The sequence below is a fragment of the Gekko japonicus genome, unplaced genomic scaffold (genome assembly GCF_001447785.1).
Source record: "Gekko japonicus isolate JY-2015 unplaced genomic scaffold, Gekko_japonicus_V1.1 scaffold5072, whole genome shotgun sequence".
In the NCBI taxonomy this organism is placed as follows: domain Eukaryota; kingdom Metazoa; phylum Chordata; class Lepidosauria; order Squamata; family Gekkonidae; genus Gekko; species Gekko japonicus.
This window is the reverse complement of record NW_015170422.1, coordinates 47,342-62,283: the sequence shown is the minus strand read 5'-3', so window position 1 is coordinate 62,283 and position 14,942 is coordinate 47,342. Positions and strand designations below refer to the sequence as shown.

The window sequence follows — 14,942 nt, the reverse complement described above, 5'->3', positions numbered from 1 at the left end:
GGCTGTTGATGGGCTTACCTAGATGGGAATACATCCGGCCTGTGTTGAAGGTCCTGCACTGGCTACCAACAGCATACCAAATCCGTTTCAAGGTGCTGGTGCTTACCTTTAAAGCACTATATGGCCAGGGTCTGACATACCTGAGGGACCGCCTTTCCTCACATATACCCCAGAGAGCACTGAGGTCGGGGTCATAGAACCGCTTGACCCTGCCGGCCCCAAAGAGGCCAGGCTCACTGTGACGAGGGCCATGGCTTTCTCAGTGGCGGCTTCTTGCTGGTGGAATGAGCTCCTGGAGGAGATCAGGGCCCTACGGGATCTATTGCAGTTCCGCAGGGCCTGCAAGATGGAGCTCTTCCACCAGGCCTTCAATTAGGAGCCGGCCCCACCCACTAACATCAATGAGCCCGCATGATCAATGAGCAGGCATGAGAAATGCAGCAGGCAGTTGTATCTTCCACAGAAAGTGTTTCAGCAAGCATCAAAGCAAGCAACACGCCTCCTAGGCAATAATTGCGCGTTTCGACAAATTCTTCTTCAGGCAGACATATTTTCCTGGAACTGAATAACAATATACAATATGACACAATATAACACAATATACTTTAGCATAATAACCAGGGGAAAAAGAAGCTAGCTTGCTGGACTCACCCAAAGCTCTCAATTTTACTGTAAACACGCATATTTTTGCCTAGGAGGCGTGTTTCTTGTTTTGATGCCTGCTGAATTACTCTTTGTGGAGAATATAACAGCCTGCTGCATCTTCCACCATTTATGACTGTTGCAATTTTCATCAGTCCTTTATCAGGAGCAAGATAGTCTACAGCGGTGGAATAGGTCTTTGTAGCTGTGGACTTTTCTACTAGTAGATACAATGTACTTTAGGTTTTTGTATGTATGTAAGATATACTAGAGGAGCTGCGGTGGCTCAAGTGGTTAAGACGCTGAGCTGCAGGCTGTGGAAGGTCAGTAGTTCAGCAGTTCGAGACCCGGGTGCCGCATGACGGAGTGAGCTCCCATCTCTAGTTCCAGCTCCTGCCAACCTAGCAGTTCGAAAGCAAGAAATTGCAAGTAGATAAATAGGGACCGCTTTGGTGGGAAGGGAACAGCGTTCCGTGCGCCTTGGTGTTTAGTCATGCCGGCCACATGACCACGGAAACGTCTTCGGACAGCGCTGGCTCTTCGGCTTGGAAACGGAGATGAGCACCGCAACCCTAGTCAGATTTGATTGGCTTTCGAGCAAGGGAACCTTTACCTTTTAAGATATACTAGAGTCTGTATTGCAAGTAAATCAATATATGAAGATACAAGTACATATTGGTAGAAGTGTGTTTTGTTCTATCACGGTGTTTCTTTATGGTTGTCTCACCTGGAGGGTGGCAACCTCTAGTACCCAGGCTTCTTTTCCGTCCCATTCCCATCCATACACTAGAACGCGAAAGATTCCCCCCGAACAAAGCTGCGCACCAAACGCGTAGAGGCTGTGTAATTATTAAAGGTCCATTTCCCTCCATACCAGCGTGATCCCTGAGCCATCCTTGAAACAAATGGAGCTTTCCTGATGCTGCTTTAACACGTTGCCAACTTTCCGCTTGTCTGAATGGGTCAGCCTTGCCCCCCTCCTCGCCTTACTCGATGTACTATTTTGCCCTTGAGGATACCGCTACTTCTTCCGCTTTGATCTAGCGCATCGCTGCCTTGATTTCGCTCACGAGCTCAGCTGTCTCCTGCAACCAAGCTGAGCGTCTGACTCTGCGTGTGGCGCTGTTTTTGTGGGACGTGGGGGTGTGCCTCTGAGAACGTGACTCCCAAGGAACGCTGGCGTGATATGGCCATGGGGGCCTGTGTCCGCTGTCCTCTCGTTCCGGACATTAGAGGCCAGATTGCGCACGACTCGTTCCCCTAGTTGGGTCTAGCTTAGGGCTGCCAGCGCTGGGCGGGGAAATTCCTGGGTATCTGGGGGCGGGGCCTGGGGAGGGTGGAGTCTGGGGGGAGGAGGGACCCCAATGGGGTAAAACGCCAGAAAGTCCAGCCTCCAAAGAAGAGGACCTGGTTTCCATTTTGTGGAGCTCAACTGTAATTCTGGGAGATCTCCAGGCCCCACCTGGAGCCTGGCAACCCTTCTGGCTCCCCCTGAATAGACCCTCCCATCGGTCAGACATCAGGTGTTCAGCACGAGTTTCCCAATAGGGTTGCCAGCTCCAGGTTGGGAAACACCTGGAGATTTTGGGGGTGGAGCCTGGGGAGGGTGGGATTTCAGGAGAGGAGGGACTTCCGTGGGGCGTAATGCCATAGACTCCCCCTCCCAAAGCAGCTGTTTTCTCCAGGGGAACTGATCTCGGTTGCCCGGAGCTCAGTTGTAATCCCGGAAGATCTCCAGCTAGCACCTGGAGCTTGGCAACCCTATCCCCCTAGCATCAAAGGGACCTGATTGAGACTGGGACTGTGTCCAAGGGAAGGGGAAGGCCCCCTCCTGTGATCAAAATCAGATAGGGTCGTCTGCTCTGGGTTGGGAAATGCCTGGAGATTTGGGGGGTGGGGCCTGGGGAGGGCGGGGCTTGAGGAGGGGAGGGGCCTCAGCTGCGTGTAAGGCCATAGAGTCCGCCCTCCAAAGCAGCCATTTTCTCCAGGGGAGCTGATCTTGGGAGATCTCCAGGTGCCACCTGGAGGTTGGCAACCCTAGGACCGGGCTTCTGCCACACTTGATCCAGCTGGGGGTGGGTGGGGGAGGTTTCATATCCACTTTGCCCCCAAGGGCTCCGTCTGCCACTTAACACAGGTCGTTCTTGTCTCCTAAGGGACGAAAGTAAAGTGAGGAATCGGGACGTCCCCGCTCGCTATGACCGCCACGGCTTTAAGGATGGGCCACTAAGGAACGGTGTCATTGGCCAGCGGCCGCCCTCCATCAACCCCGAGAGACTGAAAGATTTTGGAGAGGAAGACTACCTCGGCGGGGGCGTGAAGACGTGGGAAATGAAGATCGTGAGCCACAACGAGGAACTGCTGAGAGACTCAGCCAGCCGCCCGGATAGGATTACCTTGTCGGCCTACGATAAATGCATTCGATTTGAAGATATCAGCGCAGCAGCTTTCAAAATCCAGTGCGGAGTCCAGAAAACACCCTGTATGGTACGGTTCTTGTTTTTACAATGCTCGTTAAGGCTTCAAAGCCAACCTGGAAATCTCTTGTTAGCAGGGGTCATTTCGTAGAAAAAGAGGTGCAGGAGCTCATTAGCATAACTCATTAGCATAACTTATTTGCATATGCCACACCCCCTGACATCACCGGAAGTGTGTCAGAAGGCAACATCCACCGCTCAGGCTCCACTGGACTGTTTTGGATTGCTAGCTATTGGGGGGGGGAGCATGCAGATCTGCCCTCACAGAGGAGGGAGAGCTTGTACCTGAATAAAACTTGGACTGTTTTGGACCAGGGGGCAGGGGCGGGGCAGGGTGGGGCTCTGCAGCTTACCTGGCTGCTTCTTGCTCTGACTGAGGGCCGCTGGGAGCAGGGGGCAGGGCTTGTTGCATGTGCCCGCCCCCTGGGCTCTATACTGCCGGAGCTCCGCTCCTGTGTGCTCCTGCAAGAAATGACCCCTGCTTGTTAGATATCCCATTGATTTCAGGAGAGTCCCAGTTACCAGTTTGAGGACTGTGGCTTCAGTTGGAATTTGTGTTTGCAAAACAAGAGTTATCCAGGCAAGGTTCACTGGTATCTTTTTTTTTATTACGGTTGCCAACTGGGTTGAGGAGTTCCTGGAAATCTGGGAGAAGCGCTTGAGAGGCTGAGCTTGAGGAGGGACCTCCACAGGGCATAATGCCATAGAGTCCACCCTACAAAGCAGCCATTTTGTTTTCCCAGGGAACTGATCTCTGTGGCCTGAGGATCAGCTGTCGTTACAACCCGATTCCCAACACTGCCTAGGCCAGAGGTGTCGAACTCATTTGTTATGCGGGCCGGATCTGACCTAAATGAGACCTTGTTGGGCCGGGCCACGCGTGTCATAAAACGTAATGCCAGGCAGCGGAGAGATAAACTTTATAAAGGACACAAACACAAAGGTGGTTTTTTTTAACTTAAAGTAAAAACAGGCTTACAACATTAGCTCTGTAAGCTGCAAACCTACTTTTGCTTTATTGACATTTACCACAGAAGTCTCAGGCTCAGCGTTCTGAGTCTAGGACCCAGGGGAAAACATGAAATGGCGGAGTGATTAAGAGAGTCTGGCGAAGCAAGCGATGATGCAGCAGCAGCAGCAGAACTGGAAGCAGGAGACTGGGGCCAGTTCCACTGTGGGCCTGATGGAAGCCCTCCGCGGGCCTGATCCGGGCCCCGGGCCGCACGCTTGACACCCCTGGCCTAGGCAAATGCTGGGAGACTGGGGGAGCAGTAGCTGAGGAGAGTTGGGGAGGATATGATGACTCTATTGGTGAGATGATATTCTCGGACAGACATGTCAAACATACGGCCCGGGGCCCGGAACCAGCCCATCTAGGTCTAGGGTTGTCAAGGCCTACCTTTGTAATAGTGGGGGGAGTCCCGGACGTCCCTTGGGAGCCTCCTGGCGCACGCTCTATCCCGTCACCCGGAAGTGACACAATCACATCATGCACGTTGGGGGAGGGGCCACAATCATCCAAGGGAAAACCATAGAGTTTTCCCTTGGATGATAGAGCGTCCCCCCCCCGCAACGTGCCTGACGTGATCGCGTCACCTCCAGGTGATATGTTCACGCCGGGCATGTCACACACTTTGGGGGTGGGGTCCCCCCCCCTGGTGGCCCAATCCCCGCCGGCGGGGAACGGGCCTCTCGGGCGGGGGTTTTCCCGCCCCCCGGGGGGACTTGGCAACCCTATCCAGGTCTCTTATCCAGCTTGCGAGCAACTGGGGGGGAAACCAGCCCAAGTGTGGACTGGAAGGGCCTATATGAGGGTATTATACCCCCTGTAGTATGTAGGCCCTCCCTAAGGTCTTCCCCCAGATCTCCAGGGATAGCCCAACCCAGAGCTGGCAACCATGAGGGGCGAGGAGGGCTGCTGAGGAGGGGCATGGTCAGAGCCAATGGTAAAATAGGTCCGGTACCAGTGTTCCCTCTAAGCTGAGTTGGTGTGAGCTAGCTCACAGGTTTTAGCCTCCGGCTCACACATTTTTGTCTCGGCTCAGGAAGGAATGGCTCCAGAGCAAACTAATTTATGCAGTTGCCAGATCACTCGCTCACCACTTTAATGCCAGGAGCTCACAAAGTAGAATTTTTACGCACAAGACTCCGCAGCTTGGAGGGAACATTGTCCGGTACCTGGCATTACATTTTACAGCACACATGGCCTGGCCCGACAACGGGACATTTATGTCAGATCCATCCCTTGTGGCAAATGAGTTCGACACCTCTGCTTTAGCCCCTTAAAACACACAACAACACCTGAAATCACTTACCTGGAGGGAGAGGGAGTGGTTTAACAGTGACAACAGTCCAATCGTTGAAGGTGGGTGGGGCAAAGAAAACCAATAGCAACATGACACATGAGGAAAAGAGCTGACTTAAAATTGGCTTCCAGCAAAAGATCAGGGTAAAAGTGGTCGCAAGGACAAGTAAAGGGGGCCTAAACCCAAGGGCCAAGATACACGACCTGACGCGTTTCCGCCCCATTGGGGCCTTCTTCAGAGGTCAAACAATATTGAGGTACACGTAACTTTAATACATATTACAATAAGTGGACCAAGAAAAGGAAGGCTGTAGAAAAAGGATTAAAAGGATATTAAATATGAATAATCAAATATTTTTTAACTTACAGTGTACTAAAAAGAGCTATATTACTGTCCGAATCCCCACACATTCCATTGAGTACACGTTTGTAGTAAAGTAGTATTTATTGAAGCTATGGAAAAGCTGGAACACAGGGACTGTTTGGAATGCCCAAGAGGTTCAGGGCACGGGATAATAAACAGATTCGTACATGCAATAACCAATGATATTGGTTCCCGCTTCCACGGGTACGTTGAAACTCGCGCCTAAAGCCCGAGAATCAACTGCTCCTGAAAGTTAAACAATTAATTGCTTCTCATGCTCTAATCAAGCGGCTCCGGCTCCGCACCTGTGACCTTGCAGATAACTACGTTTCAAGCAACACTAGCGTTCATAGAAAGGAATTCCTATAACAAGCTGCTGACTTCATACTATTATCAAGCATGCGCAATTGGGTCTAAGCAGACCAGGGCTTGAACGGGAGGGATTCATGGCACAGACAAGTCATACAGAAAATACATAGAACTAATTGGCAGCTCGCTGACAATTACTTACTTAAGCAGCAAAATCTAAAGACACAAGACAAAGATGTTTGTGAGGCCTCAAAAGATGGAAGTCATGTGTCTGGTGCCACATGCACAGTTGCTGAATTAGAACATCTACAAGATGAAATATATTTTAAAAGCGAATGCAGTAAATGAAAGCCAATATAATAACAAATAACAGGTGACGTCATCGCGCCAGGTACATCAGACGCCAGGAAGCTCTTTGGGGGCAGCTGGCCGGCGGGTGGATCAGTCGAGCAGAAATCGGGGGGAAATCCGCCCCCATTCGGGGGTGGCAACCCTATTAGGGGCATGTGGATTCCAGATGGACAGCACTGCACCAGCACCACACGGTCACTTTTGGCATGAACCTCGAAGTGACATAACTGCATCAGTATGATGCTGTAGGTTTCACCCAAAACTCTATGGTAAAGCTATAGAGTTTGGGTTGGATCCTAGAGTGCTGCATCAAGGCAGTGACGTCACTTCCAGATTTGTACCAGAAGTGATGTTGTGGAGTCAATGTGTTACCATTTCCCACCCTCCTCTTTTTGCTCTTGGGAGCTCCTGGGAGCCCGGGGCCCAAGGTGGGAGGTTTCCCACCAAAGCAGGAGACATCACTATTTCTGGGGAAAGTTGACAGATTGTTTAACAACTGTGGCAGAGATTGTACATCAGACCACTTGAAAACTTTTATCAAAGGCTTTGAACAGGTGTGTTAACGGCATCCCATAGTATGTTCTAAAGGTATACCATAGGATGTACAGTTCAAGCAGCTCAACAGTGAGGCCCAATAAGCCAGTATTGTGCATGAATTGTGTATCCTAGATATGCCCCATATGTAGCAGGAACCCCTTTGCATGTTAGGCCACACACCCCTAATGTAGCCAATCCTAATGAGTTCCTGCTGTTGGGTGTGGCCTATTATGCTATTGAGTTCCTGCTGGGTGTGGCCAACTTGGGAGCCAGCCGGAACTCCGTTCCTGTGCGTTCCTGCCCAAAAATAGCCCTGTGGCTGGTGTTCTCAGTACGGTTGCAGCGAACTGTGTGTTGTGTACGAAATCGGCACTTGAGTTGGGGTCTCCAGCCTCCACGTGGGACCCGGAGGTAAGAACATAAGAACATAAGAGACGCCAATGTTGGATCAGGCCAAAGGCCCATCCAGTCCAACACTCTGTGTCACACAGTGGCCAGAAATACCAGTGCCATCAGGAGGTCCAGCAGTGGGGCCAGGACATTAGAAGCCCTCCCACTGTTGACCCCCCCCCAAGCACCAAGAAGACAGAGCATCACTTGCCCCAGAGCCCCTAGCTATACCTTGTGGCTAATAGCCACTGATGGACCTCTGCTCCATATGCTTATCTAATTCCCTTTTGAAGCCGTCCATGCTTGTAGCACCCACCACTTCCTGTGGCAGTGAATTCCATGTGTTAATCACTCTTTGGGTGAAGAAGTACTTCCTTTTATCCGTTCTAACCCGACCGCTCTGCAGTTTCATGGAGTGCCCACGAGTTCTTGTATTGTGAGAAAGGGAGAAAAGTACCTCTTTCTTTACCTGCTCTTTCCCATGCATAATCTTATAAACCTCGATCATGTCACCCCTCAGTCGTCTTTTCTCCAAGCTAAAGAGCCCTAAGCGCTTTAACCTTTCCTCATAGGGAAAGTGTTCCAACCCTTTTATCATTCGAGTTGCCCTTTTCTGCACTTTTTCCAAAGCTATAATATCCTTTTTAAGGTGTGGTGCCCAGAACTGCACACAGTATTCCAAATGAGGTCTCACCATTGATTTATATAGGGGCATTATTATATTGGCTGATCTGTTTTCAATACCCTTCCTAATAATCCCCAGCATAGCATTGGCCTTCTTTATTGCAGTCACACACTGTCTCGACATTTTCAGTGAGTTATCCACTACAACTCCAAGATCTCTCTCTTGCTCAGTCTCTGCCAGTTCAGACCCCATCAATGTGTATTTATATTTAGGATTTTTGGCTCCAATGTGCATCACCTTGCACTTGGCCACATTGAACCCCATTTGCCATGTTGACGCCCACTCGCCCATCCTTGACAGATCCCCTTGGAGTGCCTCACAATCCTCACTGGTTTTCACCACCCTGAACAACTTTGTATCATCCGCAAATTTAGCCACTTCACTGCTTACTCCCATCTCCAAATCATTAATGAACAAGTTAAAAAGCAGTGGACCAAGTACTGATCCCTGCGGTACCCCACTGCTTACCACCCTCCACTGAGAAAATTGCCCACCTACACTCACTCTCTGTTTTCTATGAACTAGCCAGTTTTTGATCCATAAAAGGACTTGTCCTTCTATCCCATGATTTTTGAGCTTACTTAGGAGCCTTTGATGAGGAACTTTATCAAAAGCTTTCTGGAAGTCAAGGTAAATAATATCTATTGGATCCCCCTTGTCCACATGTTTGTTCACCCCCTCAAAGAACACTAACAGGTTAGTGAGACAAGATCTTCCCTTACAGAAACCGTGCTGAGTCTGCCTCAATAGGTTTTGTTCATCTATGTGCCTACTAATTCTTTCCTTAATAATGGTTTCCACCAATTTACCCGGTATCGACGTCAGACTGACTGGCCTGTAATTTCCCGGATCTCCTCTGGAACCCTTTTTAAAGATGGGAGTGACATTAGCTACCTTCCAATCCTCAGGAATGGAGGCAGATTTTAAGGAAAGATTACATATCTTTGTCAGGAGATCTACAAGTTCACATTTGAGTTCTTTCAGAACTCTCGGATGTATGCCATCTGGGCCTGGTGATTTTTCAGTTTTTAAGTTGTCTATCAGTTTTAGGACCTCCTCTCTCGTCACCTCAATCTGACTCAGGTCTTTCAACACCCCTCCTGAAATCAGTGGTTCTGGAGTGGGCAAGCACTTCTCATCTTCCACAGTGAAGACGGAGGCAAAAAATGCATTTAGCTTCTCAGCCATTTCCCTATCATCCTTCAATACTCCTTTTACCCCTTGGTCGTCCAAGGGCCCCACTGCCTCCCTGGCTGGTTTCCTGTTTCTAATGTATTTGAAGAAAGTTTTATTGTTGGTTTTTACGTTTTTTGCTATATGCTCCTCATATTCCCTTTTTGCCTGCCTGACCTCAGACTTGCATTTTATTTGCCATAGCCTGTGTTCCGTTTTATCAGCCTCACTGTGACTAGCTTTCCACTGCTTAAAGGAATTCTTTTTACTTTTTACAGCCTCCATTACTCTGTTTGTTAACCATGCAGGCTTTTTCCTATACCTGTTTGTGCCTTTCCTAACCTGCGGAATATATATTTTTTGAGCTTCTAGGATCGTAGTTTTAAATAGATCCCAAGCTTCCCCAATTGTTTTGACCCTTTCTACTTTTCCTTTCAGTTTCCTCCCCACGTGTCCCCTCATATCAGAGAAATTACCCCTTTTAAAGTTAAAAATGGTTGTGTGAGTCTTTTTGGCCAATTCTCTATTTGTACAAATGATGAACTCAACAACATTATGATCACTGTTTCCAAGCGGTGCAATCACTTTTACATCTCTCACCAGGTCTTGAGTGTTACTTAGGACCAAATCAAGGATCGCCTCTCCCCTGGTAGGTTCCGTGACCATCTGCTCCATAGCACAGTCATTTAGAGTGTCTAGAAACTCAATCTCTTTTTCCCGGCTAGAACACATATTGACCCAATCAATGTGTGGGTAGTTAAAATCACCTATTATTACACAGTGTTTTTGTCTAGTTGCTATCTTTAAGGCATTCATCATTTTATAATCCTCCTCTATCTTTTGATCTGGTGGGCGATAACAAACTCCCAGTGTTAAGTTTCCTTTTGGCCCCCCTATTTCAACCCATAGAACTTCCAGAAGCGAATCCAATTCACTTAGCCTCTCAATCTTTCTAGACTTTATACCCTCTCTGACATACAGAGCTACCCCACCTCCAACCCTTCCCCCCCTATCCTTCCGATATAATATATAACCGGGAATCACTGTGTCCCACTGATTTTCCTCATCCCACCAAGTTTCAGAAATACCCACAATGTCTATTTTTCCCTCCGACACCAAGCACTCCAACTCCCCGATTTTACCTCGGACACTTCTAGCATTTGTATAGAAACAGCTGTAATTTCCCTTACAAGTTAAGCCTGCATCCTTCCTCTTGCTATCTCGAGTCGTTGTCCGGCAGTCCATGTCACCAGCCATGGCCTCTGTGGACAATTTCAATCCACCTCCCTGTAGAAAAGCAACCGGTACCCCCTCACCTCTCTCAGATGAGCCAACCCGAACCAGAGACTTTTCATCTCCTGTCGGCTTTCCCCCAATATTCAGTTTAAAAGCTGCTCTGCCACCTTTTTGATTTTAAGTGCCAGCAGCCTGGTTCCTTCTCGGGACAAGTGGAGACCGTCTCGCCTGTACAGCTCCCTCTTGTTCCAAAAAGTATCCCAGTGCCTAACAAACCTGAACCCTTCCCCCCTACACCATCGTCTCATCCACGCATTGAGACTCCTGATCTCTGCCTGTCTCTCCGGCCCTGCGCGTGGAACAGGTAACACTTCTGAGAAGGCTACCTTGGAGGTCCTGGACCTAAGTTTCCTGCCCAGCAGCCTAAATTTCTCCTCCAGGACCTCACGACTGCATTTCCCCACATCGTTGGTGCCGACATGCACCACGACCACTGGCTCCTCCCCAGCACTATCTACCAGCCTATCTAAAACACGCGTAATGTCCGCTACCTTCGCACCAGGCAGGCAAGTCACCATACGGTCAGTACGCGGGTTCGCCACCCAGCTGTCTACCTGCCTAAGGATCGAATCACCCACTACCAAGAGCCCCCCTCCCACCCTGCTCAGGGATGGTTCCTTGGTGCAAAAGGAGAGCCGCTCACCAGCTGGGGAAGAGGTCCCTTCTGAGGGCACATTCCCCTTATCCTCAGCATGGTGCCCTGTTTCCCCTAGACCCTCATGCTCCCTGACAGCAGCGGGGCTGCCAGATCCAGAGTGGGACGTAGCTAACAAGTCCCCGAGAGTCTTTTCTGTGTGCCTAGCTGACTGTCTCTGCTTCTCCAGGTCAGCCACCTTGGCCTCAAGGGAGCACACACGTTCCCTGAGAACCAGGAGCTCCTTGCACCGAGGACACACCCAAGACTTCTGCCCAGTGGGCAGATAGTCATACATGTGACACTCCGTGCAAAACACTGGATAGCCCCCAACCCCCTGCTGGCATTCTGGCTTCATAATTCTTTTAAAATAAATAAATATAATCCCCCTTTTAAACCCTTGGTATTTATGTGGTTTTTGTTATCAAGTCAAATTATTTTACGGGAAAGACAAAGAGCCTAGGGCCTTGTCTTTCTGGCTCTCAGCTGAAAGCAAGTAAAAGAAACCCACTCACCTCTCTCACAGCTCTCTCTCCTGCTCCTGCTCAGAGTTCAGCTGGTCTCCTCTGCCTCTGGCAAGGTGCTTCCTTAAATAGAGGCCTCCCCCAGCAGAGGTCAGGCAGCAGCTATTCAAATTCAAATTCACCCAGGCACTCAATCACAGGCAAAACAATGCCCCTTCCACTTCCTCTCAATTACAGGCAATCCCAGTCAAACAATGCCCGTTCCTCTCCCACACTCAATCAGCCAGGACTCTGCAAGAACTCTAAGTGCTTCCACACACTGCTAAACACAGTTTTCCCACAAAATATCCTTAGCTGAATTCTCTCAGCTGAAATCAAGTAAAAGAAACCCTCTCACCTCTCTCACAGCTCTCTCTCCTGCTCCTGCTCAGAGCTCAGCTGGTCTCCCGGAATGACAGCTGCTCTCCTGACTACAGAGCTCTGGAGTCCCCCTGGAGAAAACGGCTGCTTTGGAGGGTGGGCTCTGCAGCACTGTACCCCCCTGGGATCTCTTCCCTCACCAGATCCCACCATCCCTTGGCTCCACCCGCAAAATCTCCAGCCTCTTCCCAACCCAGAGCTGGCAACCATCGCTTGAGTGCATGAACTAGAGCTTCTCGGAATGTTATTTGATGCTGAGCTATCAAAGTGTTGCAAAAAAAAAAAACCCTCAGGAAGCGTAGATGACCATCTACCAAAAAACCAAGCCAGAAGGTTGGTAATGTGCCTCTCTCGCATTTTAAGAACTGGGAACGGCCGGCTATCAGCTGGAATACCTAATATGGCAATGAGGAAAGCAAATTGTGTGTTGAATTCATATTTTTTTTAGCTAGGTGCCAGGGCATAATGTACACATCATTTTCTATGATTCCTGCGCTGTTCAAACAACAGTGAAGTTGCTGGTGGTTCAGTGCACTCCCGAGCAAAACCTAACACCCTGCAATGTGATGCAAACACAATTCTCTCTTGGAAGCTGAGCTTCAGAGGTACATTTTTCAGCAAAGGAACGAGAGACGAACTGCATTAAGTGGGAAAGTGCAGCCATAGCTCAGCGCAGGGTGTGGCACGCGGAAGTGCAACTGTGTGCCAGATTGTGCCCTACAAATTTTACGGGGTTCATTATCAATCGGATCAGCTGGAACCTTACCACCACTGGTAATGTAACTCCTTTTAACATCCCATTTTAATTGCATTTGGCTTCCATGGAATGATTCCCATATGTGCAGCTTATATGGAAATCGCTATGGTCTGCCCTGCCCAAAGATTATTTTGCGATGTGCTGATTTGGGAATCCTGGGTAGATTGAAACCACGTGATCCTTTATAATCGAGGGTTACCAGACGTCCTCTTTTTAAAGGACATGTCCTCTTTATTTGGTGGGGACAAAAAAGAGAAAAGGGAAAAAAACTGAACCTAAAACCTAGAATTCAGAACCTAAAAAGGTTATTAAAAAATAGAAGAGGGCCAACTCTAAAAATCTAATTATGAAACATACAAAAATATACATGTATTTATTCAACACAAATTAAAATAACAATGGGCCCTTGTTTGTTATTTTAATTTGTGTTGAATAAATACATGTATATTTTTGTATGTTTCATAATTAGATTTTTAGAGTTGGCCCTCTTTTATTTTTTAATAACCTTTTTAGGTTCTGAACTCTTTATTTGGTGCCCATCCTCTTTTGGGCTCTTTGTAAAAACCTGATTAAAATGTCCTCTCGGGGTTGGAAGGTTTGGAATATTAGTAGCAGGAGTCATTTTGTAGAAAAAGAGGTGCAGGAGCTCATTAGCATAACTCATTAGCATAACTTATTTGCATATGCCACAAACCCTTGACATCACTGGAAGTGTGTCGGAAGGCGACACCCACCGCTCAGGCTCCACTGGACTGTTTTGAATTGCTAGCTATTGGGGGAACGTGCAGATCTGTCCTCGCAGAGGAGGGAGAGCTTGTGCCGGAATAAAACTTGGTCTTAAAGGCGCCACTGGACTGTTTTGGACCGGGGGGTTGGGGGGGGGCTCTGCAGCTTACCTGGCTGCTTCTTGCTCTGACTGAGGGCTGCTGGGAGCAGGGGGTGGGGCTTGTTGCATGTGCCCGCCCCCTGGGCTCTTTACTGCCGAAGCTCCGCTCCTGTGCGCTCCTGCAGGAAATGACCCCTGGTTAGTAGCAATCATCACAGCTTGAACAGTAGAGGTATCTAAAGTGAGATTTGTCAGAGCGATAACTTGTTTGAAGTAGTAAAGTCGAGAAATGTGTCCTCTTTTTTGCTTTTCAAAATATGGTCACCCCTTCATAATCAAGTTGAATGGATCTGCCATTCAAACAGAATGTTTCCACGCCTACGGAAATCATTCCAGCAGCCATCCCGTGGGTGTGCTGGAACGCGCTTATTCGGGGCTAGCTGCTCCTCGCAAATCCCCAGTTTACCTGCATCTCTGCTATTTCTTTATCAGACCGCCCTGCCTTCTTACCTGAGTGGACTACAAGACTGTTCCCTCCGAATAGAGAAGACATTTCTAGTGCTGAAGGCTAAAGGGCAGTAGCAAAAAGTGCTCGGAACAGCATGTGTTCCACACGGACACAAAAGGGCTGGTTTTGGTATAAGATTCGGGATTCCGAGAACGAAAGAGAGATGTTTCTGGCCCTTGTGGCAGGGGGTCCCCAACCTTTTTGAGCCCACAGGCACATCTGGAATTCTGAGGGGAGGTGGTGAGCGACCACTCCAAAATGGCTGCCACGGGAGGTGGAGATGAAGGGAAGACCTCTTTCTTCACGCCTCCTGAAGGGAAAACGGGACCACGGTAACTGAGTGAAGCCCGGGTACTTACCAGTTATTGTGTAGTGGGTTGAACGCATTTCGAAACAACTGAGACCGATGTAGTGATCAGCATGGCTTACTGGTACACAACAAAGACAACCGGCCGGCTGGCCAACTATCTACATACCTGGGGACACACCCCTAGGTCCCGTTGGTGGGTTTAAATCTCCCGCCATGGTCCCATTGGTCCCCCAGTGGAGAGGCCAGGAGCCTAGTCCCCATTGTTACTCCAGATTCAAGCTCTGGAGTGTTCGCTGGCCTCTGGTGGTGGTCAGCGGACACGACACCAGTCCTCCTGCTCCATCAGTGGAAAGCCTTTTCATTTGAATGAGGGCAGCCGGTGAGAAGTTCTGCCTTACAATAGGCCCACCCACTTTCTGAACAGCAGATGGTATCAAGGGAGGCCCCGGTGCCTGGAGGCACCATTTTGCGGAACGCTGCCTTATGGTTTCGAA

At 49.1% G+C, this 14,942-nt stretch overlaps 1 protein-coding gene across 1 annotated transcript in view; it reads left to right on the top strand.

Moving 5' to 3' along the window:
* Positions 1-2,798: 2,798 nt before the first annotated feature.
* Positions 2,799-14,942, top strand: part of LOC107116397 (L-threonine dehydratase catabolic TdcB-like) — a gene marked incomplete at its 5' end in the record, with an annotated part of 32,805 nt that continues 20,661 nt past the window's right edge. Inside the window, one exon of the mRNA XM_015418297.1 lies at positions 2,799-3,129. Within this exon, the coding sequence (XP_015273783.1) occupies positions 2,799-3,129 (331 nt within the window). The remainder of the gene's footprint in view (positions 3,130-14,942) is intronic.